We start from the raw sequence: 17,338 nt of genomic DNA on the forward strand, positions 1-17,338 counted from the left end.
TTGTTTAAATTTGACCGTGGGTAATGTTCAAGTGCCATAAGTAGTTAAGCAACAGGCAAAGCAACATCGTTCCATTGTACGTACATTGGCCTCTAAAAAGAAAGGAAAAAATTTCAAAAGGAAACGACTTCTTCAGGCGGGCGGTAGCTTTTTACCACTTTTACTGCCAATAATTGCAGGACTTGTAAACAGTTTTCTCTAAAGAGAGAGAGAATGGCAAAACCCTATAAATTGACTCCAATAGAACTCGCTCTCTCACCCGTCGAACACTTTGAGAACAATCTGAGTAAATTCCTTGACAATGAAAATATTGAGGATGATAAAAAACTGCTTTTACTTCAAGATGCACTTCGCCGAGTGGACAAACACAAGCCCAATCGCTCGAAGCCCACTGCTGCTGCTGGTGATCCCAAAAAAGAATCATCTCCTCAGGATTCTGATGCTGCTGGAACACACTTGAAAAAGGAGGAATTGGATTCAATTGTATCGAAAATTGGAAATCTAATGCCCCACTCATATCGTGAACAAAGTAAACGACTCCTAGCCTATCTCTTGGAAAGTGGTCAAGATCACATTCAAGTTGAGAGCAATGGGACAGGGATTATAATTCAGAGCAAGAGCTATAATCTACTTGATTTAATCTATGATAGGGTTACAAATCGTAAAGGACTATTATCATTTGACACTCATCTATACAACTTTCTAAATACACTAAACTTCCCCAAAAATCTTATTGGCATTAGACAAATTATAAAAAAATTTAATGAACATGCATCATCATCATCATTATCAGCATCAACAGCCTTGAGATCATTAAAATATGAAGTTTAAGAAGCATATTTTTAAGAGATTTTGGACAATACTATCCTCCGATGCTAGCTAGACTGAATTAAAGACGTATCAAGTCAACGTCACCATCGCAATCACCACCAACAGCCTGTATACAAAAGGGTAGTGGTCGTTACACAACGTGTTTACGTTCAAAATGGTTGAAGTTCTGAAAGGTGTTTATGAAAATATTGGTGAGACGGGGAGTTTAAGTTCCCCCACCACTCTTTCCAAAGTCACTGGTGTTCACACTAAAAGTATACAAGACTATCTACAAAATGAATCAAGTTACACTCTGCATAGAAATCATAGACTTCGTGCCAATCAATATCGAAAAACTAAAGCCTTTTACCCATTGCATATAATGCAAGCAGATCTCCTGACTCTAGATGAGCTTCAAAGACGTCACAATACACCGTACAAGTACATTCTACTTGCAATCAGTGTTTATAGTCGCTATACATATGCAATTCCATTGCAATCAAAGAGGGGAGTTGAAGATGCTCAGGCCTTAGAAATTATTCTTGAACAGGATTTGTATAAAAAAAATTCAAATGGGTCTCGGTAGTGAATGTATTAACCCCCATGTTGAAAAAGTACAATAGAAACATAGGGAACTGCTGGATCATAGTCACAGTCCTATAGAGGCTGAATTGGCTGAATGATTGATAAGAACTATTCAACTTTTAATTTCAAGATATTGTACATTAAAAAATACATCGGTTTTTATTCATGATCTTGATACAATCATGTTGATTTATAATCAACAACCTCAACGATCATTATCCAACTCTAGGCCAACGAAAGTTCATCATTCTGATCATGATACAATTGACACCTTTCTTAAACAGTATTCCAATGAATCGGCTGTCAAGAAGAAGAAAAACAAATTCTATGTTGGTGATACTGTTCGAATTAATAGAACAACTAATGTTTTTGAAAAGGAGAATTACTTGTGGTCCACCGAACTTTTTAAAGTGGCAAAAATCCTAGACACTAAACCCATAACTTATCGTCTGGTCGATACCAAACATGAAGAGGTTCACGGCGGTTTTTATGACTATGAACTGCAAAAAGTTAAAAATGCTAGTGAAATCTATCAAATTGAAAAGATATTAAAGACACGTACTCGTAGGGGTAAGAAACAGTTACTTGTTCGCTGGCTAGGATACAACTCTGATTTTGATTCTTGGATCGGTGTTGAAGATATTGACAATGCCCAAGGATTTCTATGTGACTTTCATGTCCAACGTTTCCGATCCTCTTTACACTGACTTGAATACGACAAGTGATTTTTGGACAAAACTCTCTCCTGCCATCAAATTTGACGGTGCATATGAAGTGGCTCTTGTCGACTGTATTCTCAAAAATACCTATGACATCCTGAGAAAGGATCGTGTGTATGATATAAAAGTTATACCACTCGATTGGACTATGAAAGGGTTGAAGTATGTCGACTATGAATGGGTTGAAGCACTTAAATCTAGTGAATATCCAATTGCCAAATTGAAATATATTGAATATGATAATATGAGGGATTTGTGTCGTGCAATCAATAGAAAAATCTCATATCGTAGGAATGGTAAATTCCATTTTAATTATTTATTGGAACATGATAGGTTTTACATTACCTCACCTCTTGACATTGAAATAATTATTCTCGATGATAATCTGATAGATATTCTTGGCTTTAAACAGAATATGATCAATGGGAAAAATGCTGACACCGTTTACGGGGTGAATCAAGTTATTTTTGGAGATTATATCCACCTGGTTTTGCCTCAGACTCTTGCATATTTGAATTTAAATCCTTTGTAGAAACATCAAGTGTCAGCAATTTAAATTTCTCCCTTCTGCGTGTTCTTGAGCGAAAAACAAATAATGACCTTGTTCATTACTGTAATTTAAAGAATCTTAAGTATGTTCCTGTAAGCACTTTTTATTTGGAACTCTGTCAGTTAACACTAAGAAGTTATTTCGGTGATTATCTAGCAATAACAAAAGGCTTAGAATTGATTGATTGTCATTTTCGACCCATTGCCAACAACAGTAAAATCATCTAAAATTAGCAATAGGGGAATTCTATTAGTCTGTCCCGATATCGATTGTTATGTTGGTGCTTTGAGTCCACGTCAAATAGGGAATGGGCGTACTACAAGGGGCGTACTACAATGTCTGGCTATGGTCTTGGTAACTGGTTTGCTAGCTATTTCGTTCTGCACTACCCCTTGCAAGAAAATATCTTGTACCTGCTGCATCACATTTTGCTGCTTCCACACTACAGGACTAGGGGTCGGGCAAGAATTTCAAGGAGAGTGTTAAGGAAAATATTAGATCTTCAGCAAGAGCCGTTGGTGAGCAACTAAAATCTCGACAAGATGGGGAGGGATTGAAAAGTTTGCGTTCGCGTCCTTCATTCATCAGTCTCCACCCAGGCAGGAATCCAAGGACATCAACAAGGACTTTGAGGAATAAAACAAGAAAGACTAATAAGCAGAAGAAGAAGAAGAAAAAGATTGTTAGATCAAAGAAGGATTTCTTCTCTTAAGATGACTTATCTCCCTCACAAGGAATCATATCCATCAATCAGTTCCTCATTGAATCTATTCAATGCTGAAAATGTTGATGTCAGTGTCAAGTAAGGCTACTATGAGCAGTTTCACCCCCAACAACCCCTATCAGAAAATATACAATTTCAGATATTTTCCAATGAAGACTATTTCATTGATTTGTCGTCAACATTTATTGATTTAAAGGATGTGGTGATGAAAAAGTCAGATAATACAACTCCAAATGTCGGCGATGGTCTCTCTCATGATAACTGTATTCTACACAATCTATTCAAAAAAATTAATGTGTTTATTAATGGAACATTGGTGAGCGCTAGCAATAATTTATCAAACTATGCAAGCTACATACAATTTATGCTGATGACACCAAAGGCTTACAAGGAGTTGAGAGGACAATCATTAGGCTATGAATATCGATCAGGTGTTGATACTGACGGTGAGTAGACTACTGCAGTGACCCAAGAGTATCATCTAGTTGGAAAATTAAATCATGAGATATTCAATATATCCCAGCATCCGATGCAAATGTCATTATCAATTCAGCAATTCTCCATGTCCGAAAACAGCAGGTTATGAGCTCTGTTGCATTGGCAGTGGAAAAGCTAAGAGCGATTTGCGATAGAGTTAAAATTCTGGTTCCCCATACAATCACCAATCAGCGTCACATTGCCAATGAATCTTGTAGCTATAGTGATTCATCATTTATCAATAGAGAAATCCCATCAAAATCGGCTTTGGCCTTTGTGAAAATTGGCAGTGCCGTTGGATCCTTGACTGAATCACCCCACGATTTTAATTTTTTCGATCTATCTAGTCTTGTTTGCAAAGTGAGTGGTATTCCACTATACACTCATACATTTGACAAAACATCCTATAAAACTCTGTACAAGTTGACTGTGCATTCCCTAGATCATGATTCTCAACTATTTGAAATTGGAATAACCGATTCAATCTTTTAAAAAAATCATGGGGTTATTGTTTTGGATTTGTCTGGCACACAGGATATGACCATAGTACGAACAGGAAATGTACGTTTAGAGTGTACATTTGCCAATGCTCTGACCGAGAGTATTACGCTAATATCACTGAGTCAATTTGAAACCTATTGGGAAATCACCCCCGACGGCAGTGTTCTACTAGACCTAGCACCATGAACACAAACCAAATAATCAACGTATTTAGTATGGATCCATACATGTCCCGGCACAAGTTCTAGTGCATACCTTTGGACTTCATAGAAAAAATTTCAAGTGTTAAAAATACTATAATCATTGTTAATAGCAGTCCATCGACTTTGACGACCGGTCATTGGCTTTGAATCTTTCAAACAGCGAAGAATATTGAATTTTTTTACCCTCTTGGCCTTTCGTATAAATTCTACGCACCATACATGAGCAACTTTATTGAAAGCAGGGGAAAGATTATTATTCAAAATCAACGAAGAGTACAGGATTTAGCAACTAAGACATGTGGCTTTCATACACTACTCTTTTTCATGTTCAGATGTCGTGGCTACACCTACAAGCAGTTTCTCGACATCTACGTTGACTTACCTCAATTTAACGACTTTCTATTGTAGAATATAATTAAAAGTGTATTTAATTTTTATTTTAGTGCAATAAGAAAAAATTATTATAAATATTTATTTGAAATTGTTTATTAATAAAAAAAAAAAAATTATATACATGATAAAACGACTTTTCTACTCTTTAGATTTAATCCACTACTAGGTATTTGTCAACAACAACTAGCGCAGGTAGATTATTTGAATTCACAGTGTACTGATCCTGATGTAGTGCAATGTCAGGGTCACATTTTCTACAGTAGAGTGTGACTTCACTCTTGTCATATCTCTTTGTATAGTCAATGATACTATTCTCATTCATTCTATAGAATTCATATGTTTCAATTTGCTTATTTGAAGCAATTTCACAAACAGTTTCCTCAAGTGTCGAATCACATTCCGTCAGAGCCAAATAAAAAAATCAGTGGGCTTATAATCATAACACCCAGTGTCTTCACAACGATGACGTAGAAACCATATTCTTTTGTTGTTCCAGCAGTTGAATCGTTGACCCGGTTCCTCCTCCCAGAACAATCTAAAACCACGACGATACCAATCTCGTAATAATAAACTAAAATCACGGTCAGGATTCTTTCCAATCATACTGGAATATGTATTCTCCCACTGCTTACATTTATCATAATGACAATTGGAGCATAGGTGATCTCTAGGATGAGAGTCACATACCTCCTCAAGACAGGAATTACAACCATTAATTTGTACAGCATATCCTCTATACAATTTACACGTGTTGCATAATCTACAATTTTCATCATACTCCTCAATCATTGTGCAATTCTCACATGAGGATGACCAACTGCCCAGTGAGTACATACATACCGGATATGTATGGAACACTTTGTCTTGTGTTGACACTGTCACTATCACAATGAAACTGAACTAGCAACAACAAAAATTGTCTGAGATAGAGAGAGAGAGGAGTAGATCATCCTTGAGCACCATCTTTTTCATGAAAAAAGTCCTAAATTTCTAAACTATTGTTTAAAATCATATCCACAATATCATTTTGCCGTGTCGTGATCAATATATCAATAAATTGTGTAAATGCCTTTGGACCACGACGTAGAAGCTTCAAACAATAGTCTAATGATGGAGAATCAGTTTTCATTATATCAACAAGCATTCCCCGAGGAAATATCCTCCTTTGAATAGACAACTCTAGAAAATCATCATCTAGAATCAAACATTTGCCCATAAGAACTAGATTCCGCATGATTCGCTCTTTCTCGAATCTATCCATTTTTTTAGAGTCCTAACTCTCTAACAACCAACTTTAGACTCATCAGAATTTCTTTTTGCACTCTAGAAAATATACGCTAGTCTTCTATAGAAAGAAAGAAAAATACCATTGATTTAGAAACAATTTTATTGAACATAGTTACAATAATAATTATATTCACTGATGCATTTTTGTTCTCATCAATATATTTCGATAGGACATCTAATGCTGACCGAAGTTTATTTATATGGAGAATATTCACTTTTCAAGTAAAACATAGTTGCTCCTCCTGCTTAAACTTGCTTAATGATATCACGTATCTCGCATACATAATGTCCCATTCAAGACACAGTCTACAGCCAGCGGTTATTTCCACAGCTACATTGGGTACTCGTATATCGTTGCTGCTGCTGCTGTCGGTTCCATCATTAATCTCCAATAGTGTAAATGCACCACTCATTTTTTTTCTCCACTAATATCTCCTCAAATAAACTATTCTCTCTCTGAATTCAATTCTCCTACTAATAAGAACTACAATGAAAATTACTCCTTATATCCGAATCCAACTACTAATCAAGTAGTTAGTGTGTCCATCACTCTCTCTCTGTTTGACCTCCAAAAAATGAGTGTCACCTTAGAAAACCCGTCTGGTAAGGTAAGTATCGTTCATTGTAATAGGTGACTGACCCTGGTAAGGCATATTACGCAATCACTGGCTGGAGTGCATTCAAAAAAATGAGTGTCACATTAGAAAACCTGTCTTCTAAGGCATGCACCGTTCATAGTAATAGGTAACTGGACCGTGGTAAGGCATATTACGCAATCACTGGCCGGAGTGCGTTCTAGCTTACTACTCACGGATGCGTGTTTTTTTTGTTTTTTTTTCCCAGGGGTGATCGTATTGACCCAATGGCCCTAGAATATCGTGGTAGAGCTCATTGGGACGGAAATTAAAAGTTCTAGTGCCCTTTTTAAGTGACCAAAAAGATGGAGGGCAACTAGGCCCCCTCCCTAGCTCATTTTTTTCCCAAAGTCACCCGATCAAAATTTTGAGATAGCCATTTTGTTCAGCATGGTCGAAAATATGATAACAATGTCTTTTAGGATGACTTAATCCCCCGAAGTCTCAGGGGGGGGGCTGAAAGTTATGAACTTTACCCAATGTTAACATATAGGCTAGTATTGGTTATTGGGAAGTATACAGACGTTTTCAGGGGGGATTTTTTCTGGTAGGTGGAGGGGGGCGGGAGTTATATGGGAGGATCTTTCCATGAAGGAAGTTTTCATGGGGGAAGAGACATTGCTATCAAGAGGGTGCCGGATTTCCCAGCATTATTAAAGAAAAAGATCAGAAATTAAGTAAAAAAAAAAACAACAAGTTTTTCAACTGATTTCAACTGATCAACTGATTTTGATTAAGGGTCATTTTTAAAGAATTGGAAAAAAAAATTCGAACTTTAGCTTAAAGAGCAAGGTATTGACTAGGGGGCGAACCCCCTAACATACGTATTAAAAATCTATGAATATAGAAATTCGTTACGTAAGTTAATTCGTAAGTTACGTATATTTATTACTAATAAAAACGTTCGTAAATAAAATTAAACAAGTTTCGAGAAAGTCATTTAACCAAATAAAAGTAAAATTAATATGGAAATTTTTTTTTAATTATTCATGTACGGTGATCCAAAATCAAAACCTGCATTAATTCAAAAACGTTAAAAAACTAAATAAAAAAACAAGTTTTTTTAACTGAAATTAGGGAACGACTTTAAAACTTAAAACGAACAGAAATTATTCCGTATATGAAAGGGGCTGTCCCCTCCTCAATGCCTCGCTCTTTACGCTAAAGTTTGAATCTGTCACACAACTTTATTTTTTAAGACAATGAATAACTTTAGCGTAAAGAGCGAGGTATTGAGGAGGGGACAGCCCCTTTCATATATGGAATAATTTCTGTTCGTTTCAGGTTTTAACGTCGTTCCTTACTTTCAGTTAAAAAAACTTGTTTTTTTTATTTAATTTTCGAATGAACCATCGCTAGACAAGCTTGTCTAGCGATCTAAGCCAATGGCATCGGCGAGTAAGTTCTGCCTCAATATCCGAAGTCGTTTTGGAGACCCGGGATCAAACATGACCCTTTTTCCCAATAGCAAACTTCAACCCTATAATAATAATTAATTAAAAATAATTTTCCACAAAATAAGTTTTTCAAAGAAAAGTAAAGCACTCCATTAAACCAAAAATGAGCAAAAAATAAAATCGAATAATCTACCAAGCGTGAAACTACCATAAATCAGCATCGATAAATAAATGAAATCCAAAACGAACAGAAATTACAATAAATAACCCAGTCAAACTCAAGACGAGCAAAAATTAACATGAGCAGGGCTCAAAACCCCTATGCCTTCCCAATGCCAGAACATAATTTGATAAAGGGCACTAAAAAGGGCACTAGGCCTTTGAATTTCCAATTGATTGCACCCTTTTTCAAGTTTCTACGACAAAGCTTTCAATAAAAACCTTATATTCACCTTGGGCATTACTTATAAAACTTCCCCTAAGGGCTCAGAGGGGGAGGGGTTGTCATCCTCAAAGACCTAATTTCCAGAACTTACAACAACATTGATCAAAATGGCTATCTCAAAATTTTGATTGGATTTGTTTGGATAAATGGTAGGCGAAGGGGGGGGGGTTGGTTGCCCTCCAATCACTTTCAACTATTAAAAATGGCATTAGCCCTTTGAATTTCCAATCGAATGAGCCCTTTTTCAAGTTTTTACGACGAAACTTTCAATGAAAACCCTATATACCCCCAGGGCATAACTTATAAACCTTGCCCTTGCTCTTCAGGTATAATTGTCCTGCTCAAAGGTATAATTTCCAGAACTTTCAACTACGTTGAACAAAATGACTATCTCAAAATTTTGATTGGGTGTGTTTGGGGAAATAGTGGGCGTGGAAGGGGTGTTAGATGCCTTCCAATCACTTTCGACTATTAAAAAGAGCACTAGCCATTTCAATTTCCGATCGAATGAGCCCTTTTTGAAGTTTCTACGACATTGCTTTCTATAAAAACGTTATATACCCCAAGGGCGTAACTTACAACCCTTGCCTAGAGGAATGTGGGGGGGGGGTTCATTCTCAAAGACGTAATTTCCAGAACTTTCAACTACGTTGAACAAAATGACTATCGTAAAATTTCGATTGGATGTGTTTGGGGAAAAGGTGGGCGTGAGAAGGGGGTTGGTTGCTCTCCGATCACTTTCGACAATTAGAAAGGGCACTAGCCCTTTGAATTCCCAATCGAATGAACCTTTTTTGAAGTTTCTACGACAACGCTTTCTATAAGGACCTTATATGCCCCCAAGGCAAAACTTGGAACCCTTGCCCTGAGGGCTGTGGGGGAGTGTCCTCCTCAAAAACATAATTTCTATCTAAAAATCAACTACGCTGAACAAAATCGCTACTTCTAAATTTTGATTGGATTTGTTTCGGGAAATGGTGGGCGTGGAAGGGGTGTTAGTGGCCTTCCAATCACTTTCGACTATTAAAAAGGGCACAATCGACTCCAATTTCCAATTGAATGAGCCCTTTTCAAAGTTTCTACGACAACTTCTTCGATGCGAAGTGCCATGGTCTAAAGGAAAAAATAATAAATAATACATTGTCCCAACATCGTTCTTATATGCCCCCAGGGCATAACTTAAAACCCCTGCCCGGAGGGTTGGGGGGGGGGAGTGTTCTCCTCAAAAACATATTTTCTATCTGGACATCAGCTACGCTGAACAAAATGGCTATCTCAAAATTATGATTGGATGTGTTTGGGGAAATGGTGGGCGTGGAATGGGTGTTAATTGCCTTCCAATCACTTTCGACTATTAAAAAGGGCACAAGCAACTGCAATTTCAAACCGAATGAGCCCTTTTCAAAGTTTCTAAGACAATTCCTTCGATACAATGTGCCCTGGTATGGAAATAAATATAACAATAATACATTGTGCCAACATCGTTCTGTACTTAGGCAGCGCGATTGCGTTGCCTATGAAAGTAATTCATTTATTACCCACTATGAACAAAAAGAAGTGGAGAACATCAAAAACAAAAAAGTAAACTTGCACATTTAACAATTATTTACACAAAACGACGTAAATTATGGTGCGCAGTAAGACCTACAGATTCCGACAGCTTTCCCGCAAGCAGTCACTTTTTCCCGCAAATCAGGGAGGCAAAACTGCGATATTAGAAGCTGGTTCCGGAACCACGGAGGGAGGCACAAAAAATACCAAGAAAATTTAAAATAATAAGTCCGGAGAGATTTGAGGTCTTTAGGCTTCAGAATTGGAAGAAACCCGGATAAAAATAGAGCAGAATAATCACAAAAGGAAGAATATAATTTCCCAAGCACTTTTCTATTGTACCTCGCTCTGTTTGCAACAATTTTGAATTTAGAATCTGAATTTTTTTCTTAGCATTAGCAACTGTCAGAGCCCGAAGTTTTTTGAGAATATTAGCAATGTGAAGACCAAGCCACCGAAAAGAAGAGACACAGGGAATAGAGGAAAAACCACAGTTAAGAGGGAGACTCGCGCTCGAATTGAACAAAATATATTCGTACTTATCAACGTTCAGCATAAGCCCAATCCGTCTGAACTAGTCTGAGATCCAGCTGACAGAATGTGAGAGCTCAGCCCTAGAACGACTAACAAGGAGTACATCGTCCGCATAAGCGAGATACGAGACATCAATTCCATCAGAAATGAAAGTCGAAAGCAAAGATGAAAGGATAGGAGCAATACATAACTTAAAAATAGTTGGAGAAAGCACACCACCTTGACGGACCTCACGCCGAAGAAAACCCTTTGAATCAGATACTACTCTATTACATTTTACCCGAATAAAAGAGTTAGAATACCAGTACCGTAACAAAACAACCATAGAAAGGTTAATATTATTATATAAAAGTGAATAGAGTGCGTGTGATTGGACTATACTATCGAAAGCATTCGAAAGATCAACAGCACAGATATGAAGATGAGATTTATTATTAGCAGATTGCAACAGGAGGGAAGATAGAACACGATGGGCGTGCTGACATCCCAGCCTTTTTTGAAAGCCAAACTGTTTTTCACCAAAATTAACATTTTCTGAAATGAAAGGGAGAATATATTCAAAAATTTTGGTAAGATTACACGAAACAATAATTGGTCAATATGAACTAAACTCTGACGAATTTTTTCCACGCTTCAAAACCGAGGTGACTGTGCCACAGAAAACTGGCGGGAACTATATAAGTAGATAAACACATCTGAAACAGTAGCTGAAGGTGAGCTATCAAAGTCGGGCAAACTACTTTCAGATGATAAGAAGAAATTCGTCTTGATCGACAGAGCTAGATTGCACGTTCTTAATAGCTTGACCGATATCAACAGTAGAAACCGGTAATACGTTACTCTGAGAAATACGACTAGGCAAACACGACTCAAGAAAATTATTAAAAAGCTTTTCAACTTCCCGGTTCACCTTGTCAAAAATATCATTATATCATGACACCCAAGTATGAACTGCTGTAGGACTTTCAGAAAACTCACTACTAAGCTTATCCGAATTCAGAACATGAGACCACTCCTTTTTCGAAGCAGGAAAATCAAAACCAGAAACCCTAGACCGCCGTAAACGTTTTTATATGCACACTTGGTACTTTCCTTGACACCCATATTCGTAGCCAAAACTTAGCTCTATTCTTTACAACTTTTAAATCTGGGTCCAAAACCCATTCTGGTTTTCTAGTTTTAACTTTAATCTTTTCTAGAGGAACAGCAGTCGCCTCTGCTTGTTTTAAGTACCAAATTATTTTATCATAATATTCATTAATATATGCAAACAATTGACAACTTGAATAACTTACAGGCCTTGTCATAGAGACTATGGCGCCATATCCTTCCCGAAGGCATAATTAATTGACCTTTAGCCTATTTTGAACAAAACGGCTATCTTCAAATTTTGATCAGATGTCTTCGGGAAGAGGGCAGCTAAAAAGGGCGTAGGAGGAGGGCTGGTTGCCCCTTGATCACTTTTGAGCATCACAGAGGGCACTCAGATTTCAATTTTTAATCGAGTTAGCCAACTCCGATTTTTTTACGACCAGCCCTTCCATATGATGTGGCTCTGGGAAAAAAATATACTGAAGCCTAATGGCTCTTTACTTTTGCCAACGCTATAGCGTTGCATCTGATGTTTAATGCTAATGTGTGATCTGATCTTATTCTCCAAATAAGCTGATTCATATATTCACTTACGATTAAGAATGACTTTAGTATCTAAATTTTATTAGACCTTAAGTTATATTAAATTTTGTAGGTTTTTAAGGTCAATTAAAAGTAGAAGGAAAACAATCACTAGACAATCCTATATGCTCCATTTAGCTATGCAAATCTAAGCCCATTCGGTTCCATGATTCTCTTTACTTCTTCCCCTTCCACCCGAAACCCGTCCAAAGATCTGGCATGCACTTATACATTATTATTCTGCTCAAATATGTGTTTATTTAATTATATGTTTTAACTACAAAAACTAGAGGATGGAAACTTGAAGTGCGTCAATTTTTGAAACTAAGTTGACCTATTATTTACATTAAGTAATATGATTTTTTTTTCGACAAATGGGTGAAAATAATACGCAAGACTGTAATAGAGTGGCGACCTGTTTGACTGCATTATATTGATTCGGAATTTAAATATTAAACTACTTTACCATAAGTAATATAGCTTACAACACTTTTTAAGGCAAGTACGTATCAACGGCACCGTATCAACACCATTTGAAAACAAATCTATGAAGACACAATTCTGTGAATCACTTCAGATTCTATTGATGAAGTTGAAAATGAAATCAAAGCCAGTTCGTTCATAAGTCTTTTTTTTTTAGATAAGATATACAAAAATAAATAAACAAATGTATGTCATCTAAGATGGACGTAATCCTTGTTCACATGTAAATCTAGAGCAGTCTTTCTTCCTTGCTGCTGAAATAACATCTCGAAGCATGTGATACAGACCCTTCGCCTCACCTTTATCTAACCTGTAAGAGAAAAAGCAAAATAAAAAGCCACACCTTAGACAAAACAGTCACGTGGATTTACTGTTTATTTTTGCACGTCAAATTTAATAATGATTATAAATGTTATTGTTGTTATTTTTTCTGGTCAGGATTTAATTTTATGCATGCTATTAAACCAAAAACTGTTGTAATTACTGTCAGCAAGTGCTTTTAACACTAAAAAAGAGCATTTCTGAAGAAAGAGTTCCGTTGACTTTTTGAATCTTAAACGGCGTTCAAACTTGCATCCCATCAGTCTTTCAATCCCAAGGATTTGTCTGACCTGATGTGTCTACGTAGCTCAAGGGCGCCGGCAGAAAAATTTTCCAGGGAGAGGGCAGACACAAAATAGCAGTGGTGGTTTGGTGACAGTTTAGGTGGTTTAGGGCACTAAACTAAGACTTTACCCCGAAGGGGACGAATTTGCAATCTATTTAAAACCTTGAGAAGCTAATTGATTGAAAAGCATCAAGTGGGAGTAGGAATCAATTAAAATGTTCCTCTATACAGTTAAAACAAAAATTAATTAAAAAAAAATTTCCGAAAAATAAGTTTTTCAAAGAAAAGTAAAGGCCATTTTAAACTTAAGCTCAGCAGATACAAATACCTTTTAAATTCAAACTCAAAACGACCAGAAATTACCATTTAAGAATAAATGAAACCCAAAACGAACAGAGATTATATAAACAATCATAGCAAAAACATACAACAAGTAATAACATAAATGAATAAATAGATCTAAATGCGAGTAATGCTTAGATTGAATACAAAAATCAAGCTTAAAACGAAAAAACTAATTTCTTAAAACGAAACTATAATTGAAACTTAAAACGAACAGAAATTAAATAAACAATCAATGCAAACAAACATACAATAGATATTAATGTAAATTAATAAATAAATCTTAAAACGAGTGAAACTTAAATTGAATAAGCAAATCAAGCTTGAAACGAACAAAAATCAATACAAACAAAAGTTTGGGTATGACCTCCTTCTCTCACTGTAAAAGTCTAAAACGTATTGCGTCATTGGCGTTTTACTGAAAACTGTATGCGTCTTGGAAAGTATAAACAACATCAAATTGAATGTTTGATGCATAATGATATTAATTGTTGAAAGATCCATCAGTTCAGGAATTTATTTCACTATAATTTTATTTTATTTTCAATGCTGTAAGAACTGAAAAAGAAAATATTTGTAATATAATTCGTTTTAAGTGAAGCGCCAATCACGCAGTAGGCTTTTGGTTTTTAGTTACAGTTAGGAAAGAAGGGAGTATCCAAACACTTGTTCGTAGTGAAACTATATTCGTCTTGAACAACTTTAAAAAGAGCTAATAAATTAAACTGAATATTCGATGTATAATGATATTAACTGCTGAAAGCTCATCAGTTCAAAATGTTACTATAATTTTAACGTTTATTTTCAATATTAAGTACAGTGAAATAAATTCTTGAACTGATGGATCTTTCAACAATTAATATCATTATGCATCCAATATTCAATTTGATGTTGTTTATACTTTCCAAGACGCATACAGTTTTCAGTAAAGCGCCAATTACGCAATCCGTTTTAGACTTTTACAGTGAGAGAAGGAGGTCATACCCAAACTCTTGTTTGTAATGATTTTTATTCGTTTCAAGCTTGATTTGCATATTCAATTTAATTTTCACTCGTTTTAGGATTTATTTACTCATTTACATTAGTATCTATTATATGTTTGTTTGCATTGGGTATTTATTTAATTTCTGTTCGTTTTAATTTTCATTTATACTTCAATAACATTTTTTTTTCGTTTAAAGCTTGATTTTCATATTCAATCTAAGCATTACTCGCTTTAAGATCTATTTATTCATTTTTATCATTCCTTGTTGTATGTTTTTGCGATGATTGTTTGTTTAATTTCTTTTCGTTTTGGGTTTCATTTATTCTTTAATAGTATTTTCACACAAATCTAGGGGCAATTTTGACTAAGGGTATTGAGCGCTTGAGGATTGTAAACAATTACTTACCATATTTCAACATTTGTTTCATATTTTTAATATTTTCTAAGGCTTATGGCCCGAGATCTGAGAGTTTTTATGATATTATTTTAATAGTTTTTATATTTTTCATTATTTTCCTTGGGTTTAATAGATCCAGTGCTAACAAATTCAACCTGGAGACTAGAGTTGCACTGAAATACCATTTTCACACGCATCTAGGGGCAATTTTGACTAAGGGTGTGCTAGCACTTGAGGATTTTAAACAATTATTTACCGTATCTTAACATTTTTTTCATATTTTTAATATTTTTTAGGCCTTATGGGACTACTGTTTTGAGAATTTTTATGATATTATTTTAATATTTTTCATTATTTTCGTCGCGTTTAATAGATCCAGGGCTTACAAAATTCAACCTGGATATGCTATGGACTATGGATATGCTAGCAATTGAGGGTTTTAAGCAATTATTTTCGATTATGTTTTCAATCTATTGATTCAAGTTTTTTTGCAAGCCTAGCCTTGCATAATAGGCACAAAAAAGACACCCAGCCACCACACTACCATCCACGTGTCCCACCTTCTCATCATCCCCTAGGACGTTTCCCACCTTTTCAGTCTGAAAATAAGGTTGAGGATCGAAATTAAACACTTTCTTTATTTGATCATTGGAACACGACATTGTATTGCTAGAAAGTGACACTCTACACAATTCACACCACAGTGCCACACAACTACTGCACTGTGACACCCTCTGACACCGCCCCATCACCTTCAAGACGTTTTTCAGGCATTGTATGTTAAAGATTATACTTCAATCCATGGAGTCAAGTTTTCGTAAGCCAAACCCTAACATAATAACCTCCAAAACACTCAACACCACCATCGCATTATACGCCTACCATCCACGTGGCATACCCCCTCATCACCCCCTAGTACATTTTGAACCTTTTCACTCCGAAAATAAGCTTGTGAATCTAAATTAAACACTTTCTTTATTTGAACAGCGGAAATCGGCGTTTCATTGCTAGAACTTGACACTCCAAGCAATTCACGCCACAAAGCCACACTATTACTACTCTGTGACACCCCTTTCATAATTCCTAAGACATGTTATGACATTACATATTAAAATTTACGCTTCAATCAATTGATTCAAGTTTTTCACGAGATAAGCCTATTATGATGCTCCACTAAACACCCCCACATCCTCACAGCTTCCCACATCTGCCCCTCCGTCATCCATGTGGCACACCCCTCATCACCTCCTAGGATATTTTAAACCTTTTCACTCCAAAATTAAGCATGTAAATCTAAATTAAACACTATATTTTTATTGACAAGCAGAACTCGGCATTTCATTGCTACAACGTGACATTCCAAGGAATTCACCCCATAGTGCCATTATTTGACTCCCCCTCTGTAAGGAAGAAGAAGTTCCACTTAATTTCGGAATTTTTTCGAACAAGAGAAAAAAAGTTCAAGTTCTCTTCTGAATTTTTTTAAGGAAGAGAAAACAGCGTTACATTTAGATTCCAAATTTTTCCAAAGAATAGAAATAGTTCCAGTTCAAATCTGAATTTTCTCAATGAAGTAAAAGAAGTCTCACTTCCCTTCTGATTTTTCGGTAGAAGATAGAAAAAGTTATGCTTCAAGTCTGATTTTTTTTCGAAAGAAGAGTGAAAAATCCACTTCAATTCTGAGTTTTCTCAAAGAAGTGAAGAAAAAAGTTGAAGTTCTCTTCTGAATTTTTCCATTAAATAAAAAATGTTGATGTTCAATTGTGAATTTTTTCCAAAGAACAAACAAAAAATGTGAAACTTCGAGCCTGAATTTTTTCCGAAGGAGGAAAAAAAAGTTAACCTTCAGTTCTGAGTTTTTCCTACAGAAAAAAAGTCCCACTTTAGTTCGGAATTTTCTTAAGGAAAAGAAAAAAGTTGTTTACTGAACTTTCTCAGTGATAAGAAAGACGTCTCATTTTGTAGGAATGATCTAGGGTTATGACTGAACTTTTGTATTCTATAAAAAGTATTTGGGGGGGGGGGGGGCATTTTAGAAT

The 17,338-nt window shown here is 35.8% G+C and overlaps 1 protein-coding gene across 1 annotated transcript in view; it reads right to left on the reverse strand.

Moving 5' to 3' along the window:
* Positions 1-13,105: 13,105 nt before the first annotated feature.
* The window catches only part of LOC148950225 (uncharacterized), an 84,202-nt gene continuing 79,969 nt past the window's right edge, over positions 13,106-17,338 (reverse strand). The window contains exon 4 of the mRNA XM_089091516.1: positions 13,106-13,278. Coding sequence (XP_088947642.1) covers positions 13,164-13,278 — 115 coding nt within the window. The 3' untranslated portion in view covers positions 13,106-13,163. The remainder of the gene's footprint in view (positions 13,279-17,338) is intronic.

This window comes from Artemia sp. Qi Xiang Cuo, chromosome 7, assembly GCF_049724085.1.
Source record: "Artemia sp. Qi Xiang Cuo chromosome 7, ASM4972408v1, whole genome shotgun sequence".
Lineage (NCBI taxonomy): Eukaryota > Metazoa > Arthropoda > Branchiopoda > Anostraca > Artemiidae > Artemia > Artemia sp. Qi Xiang Cuo.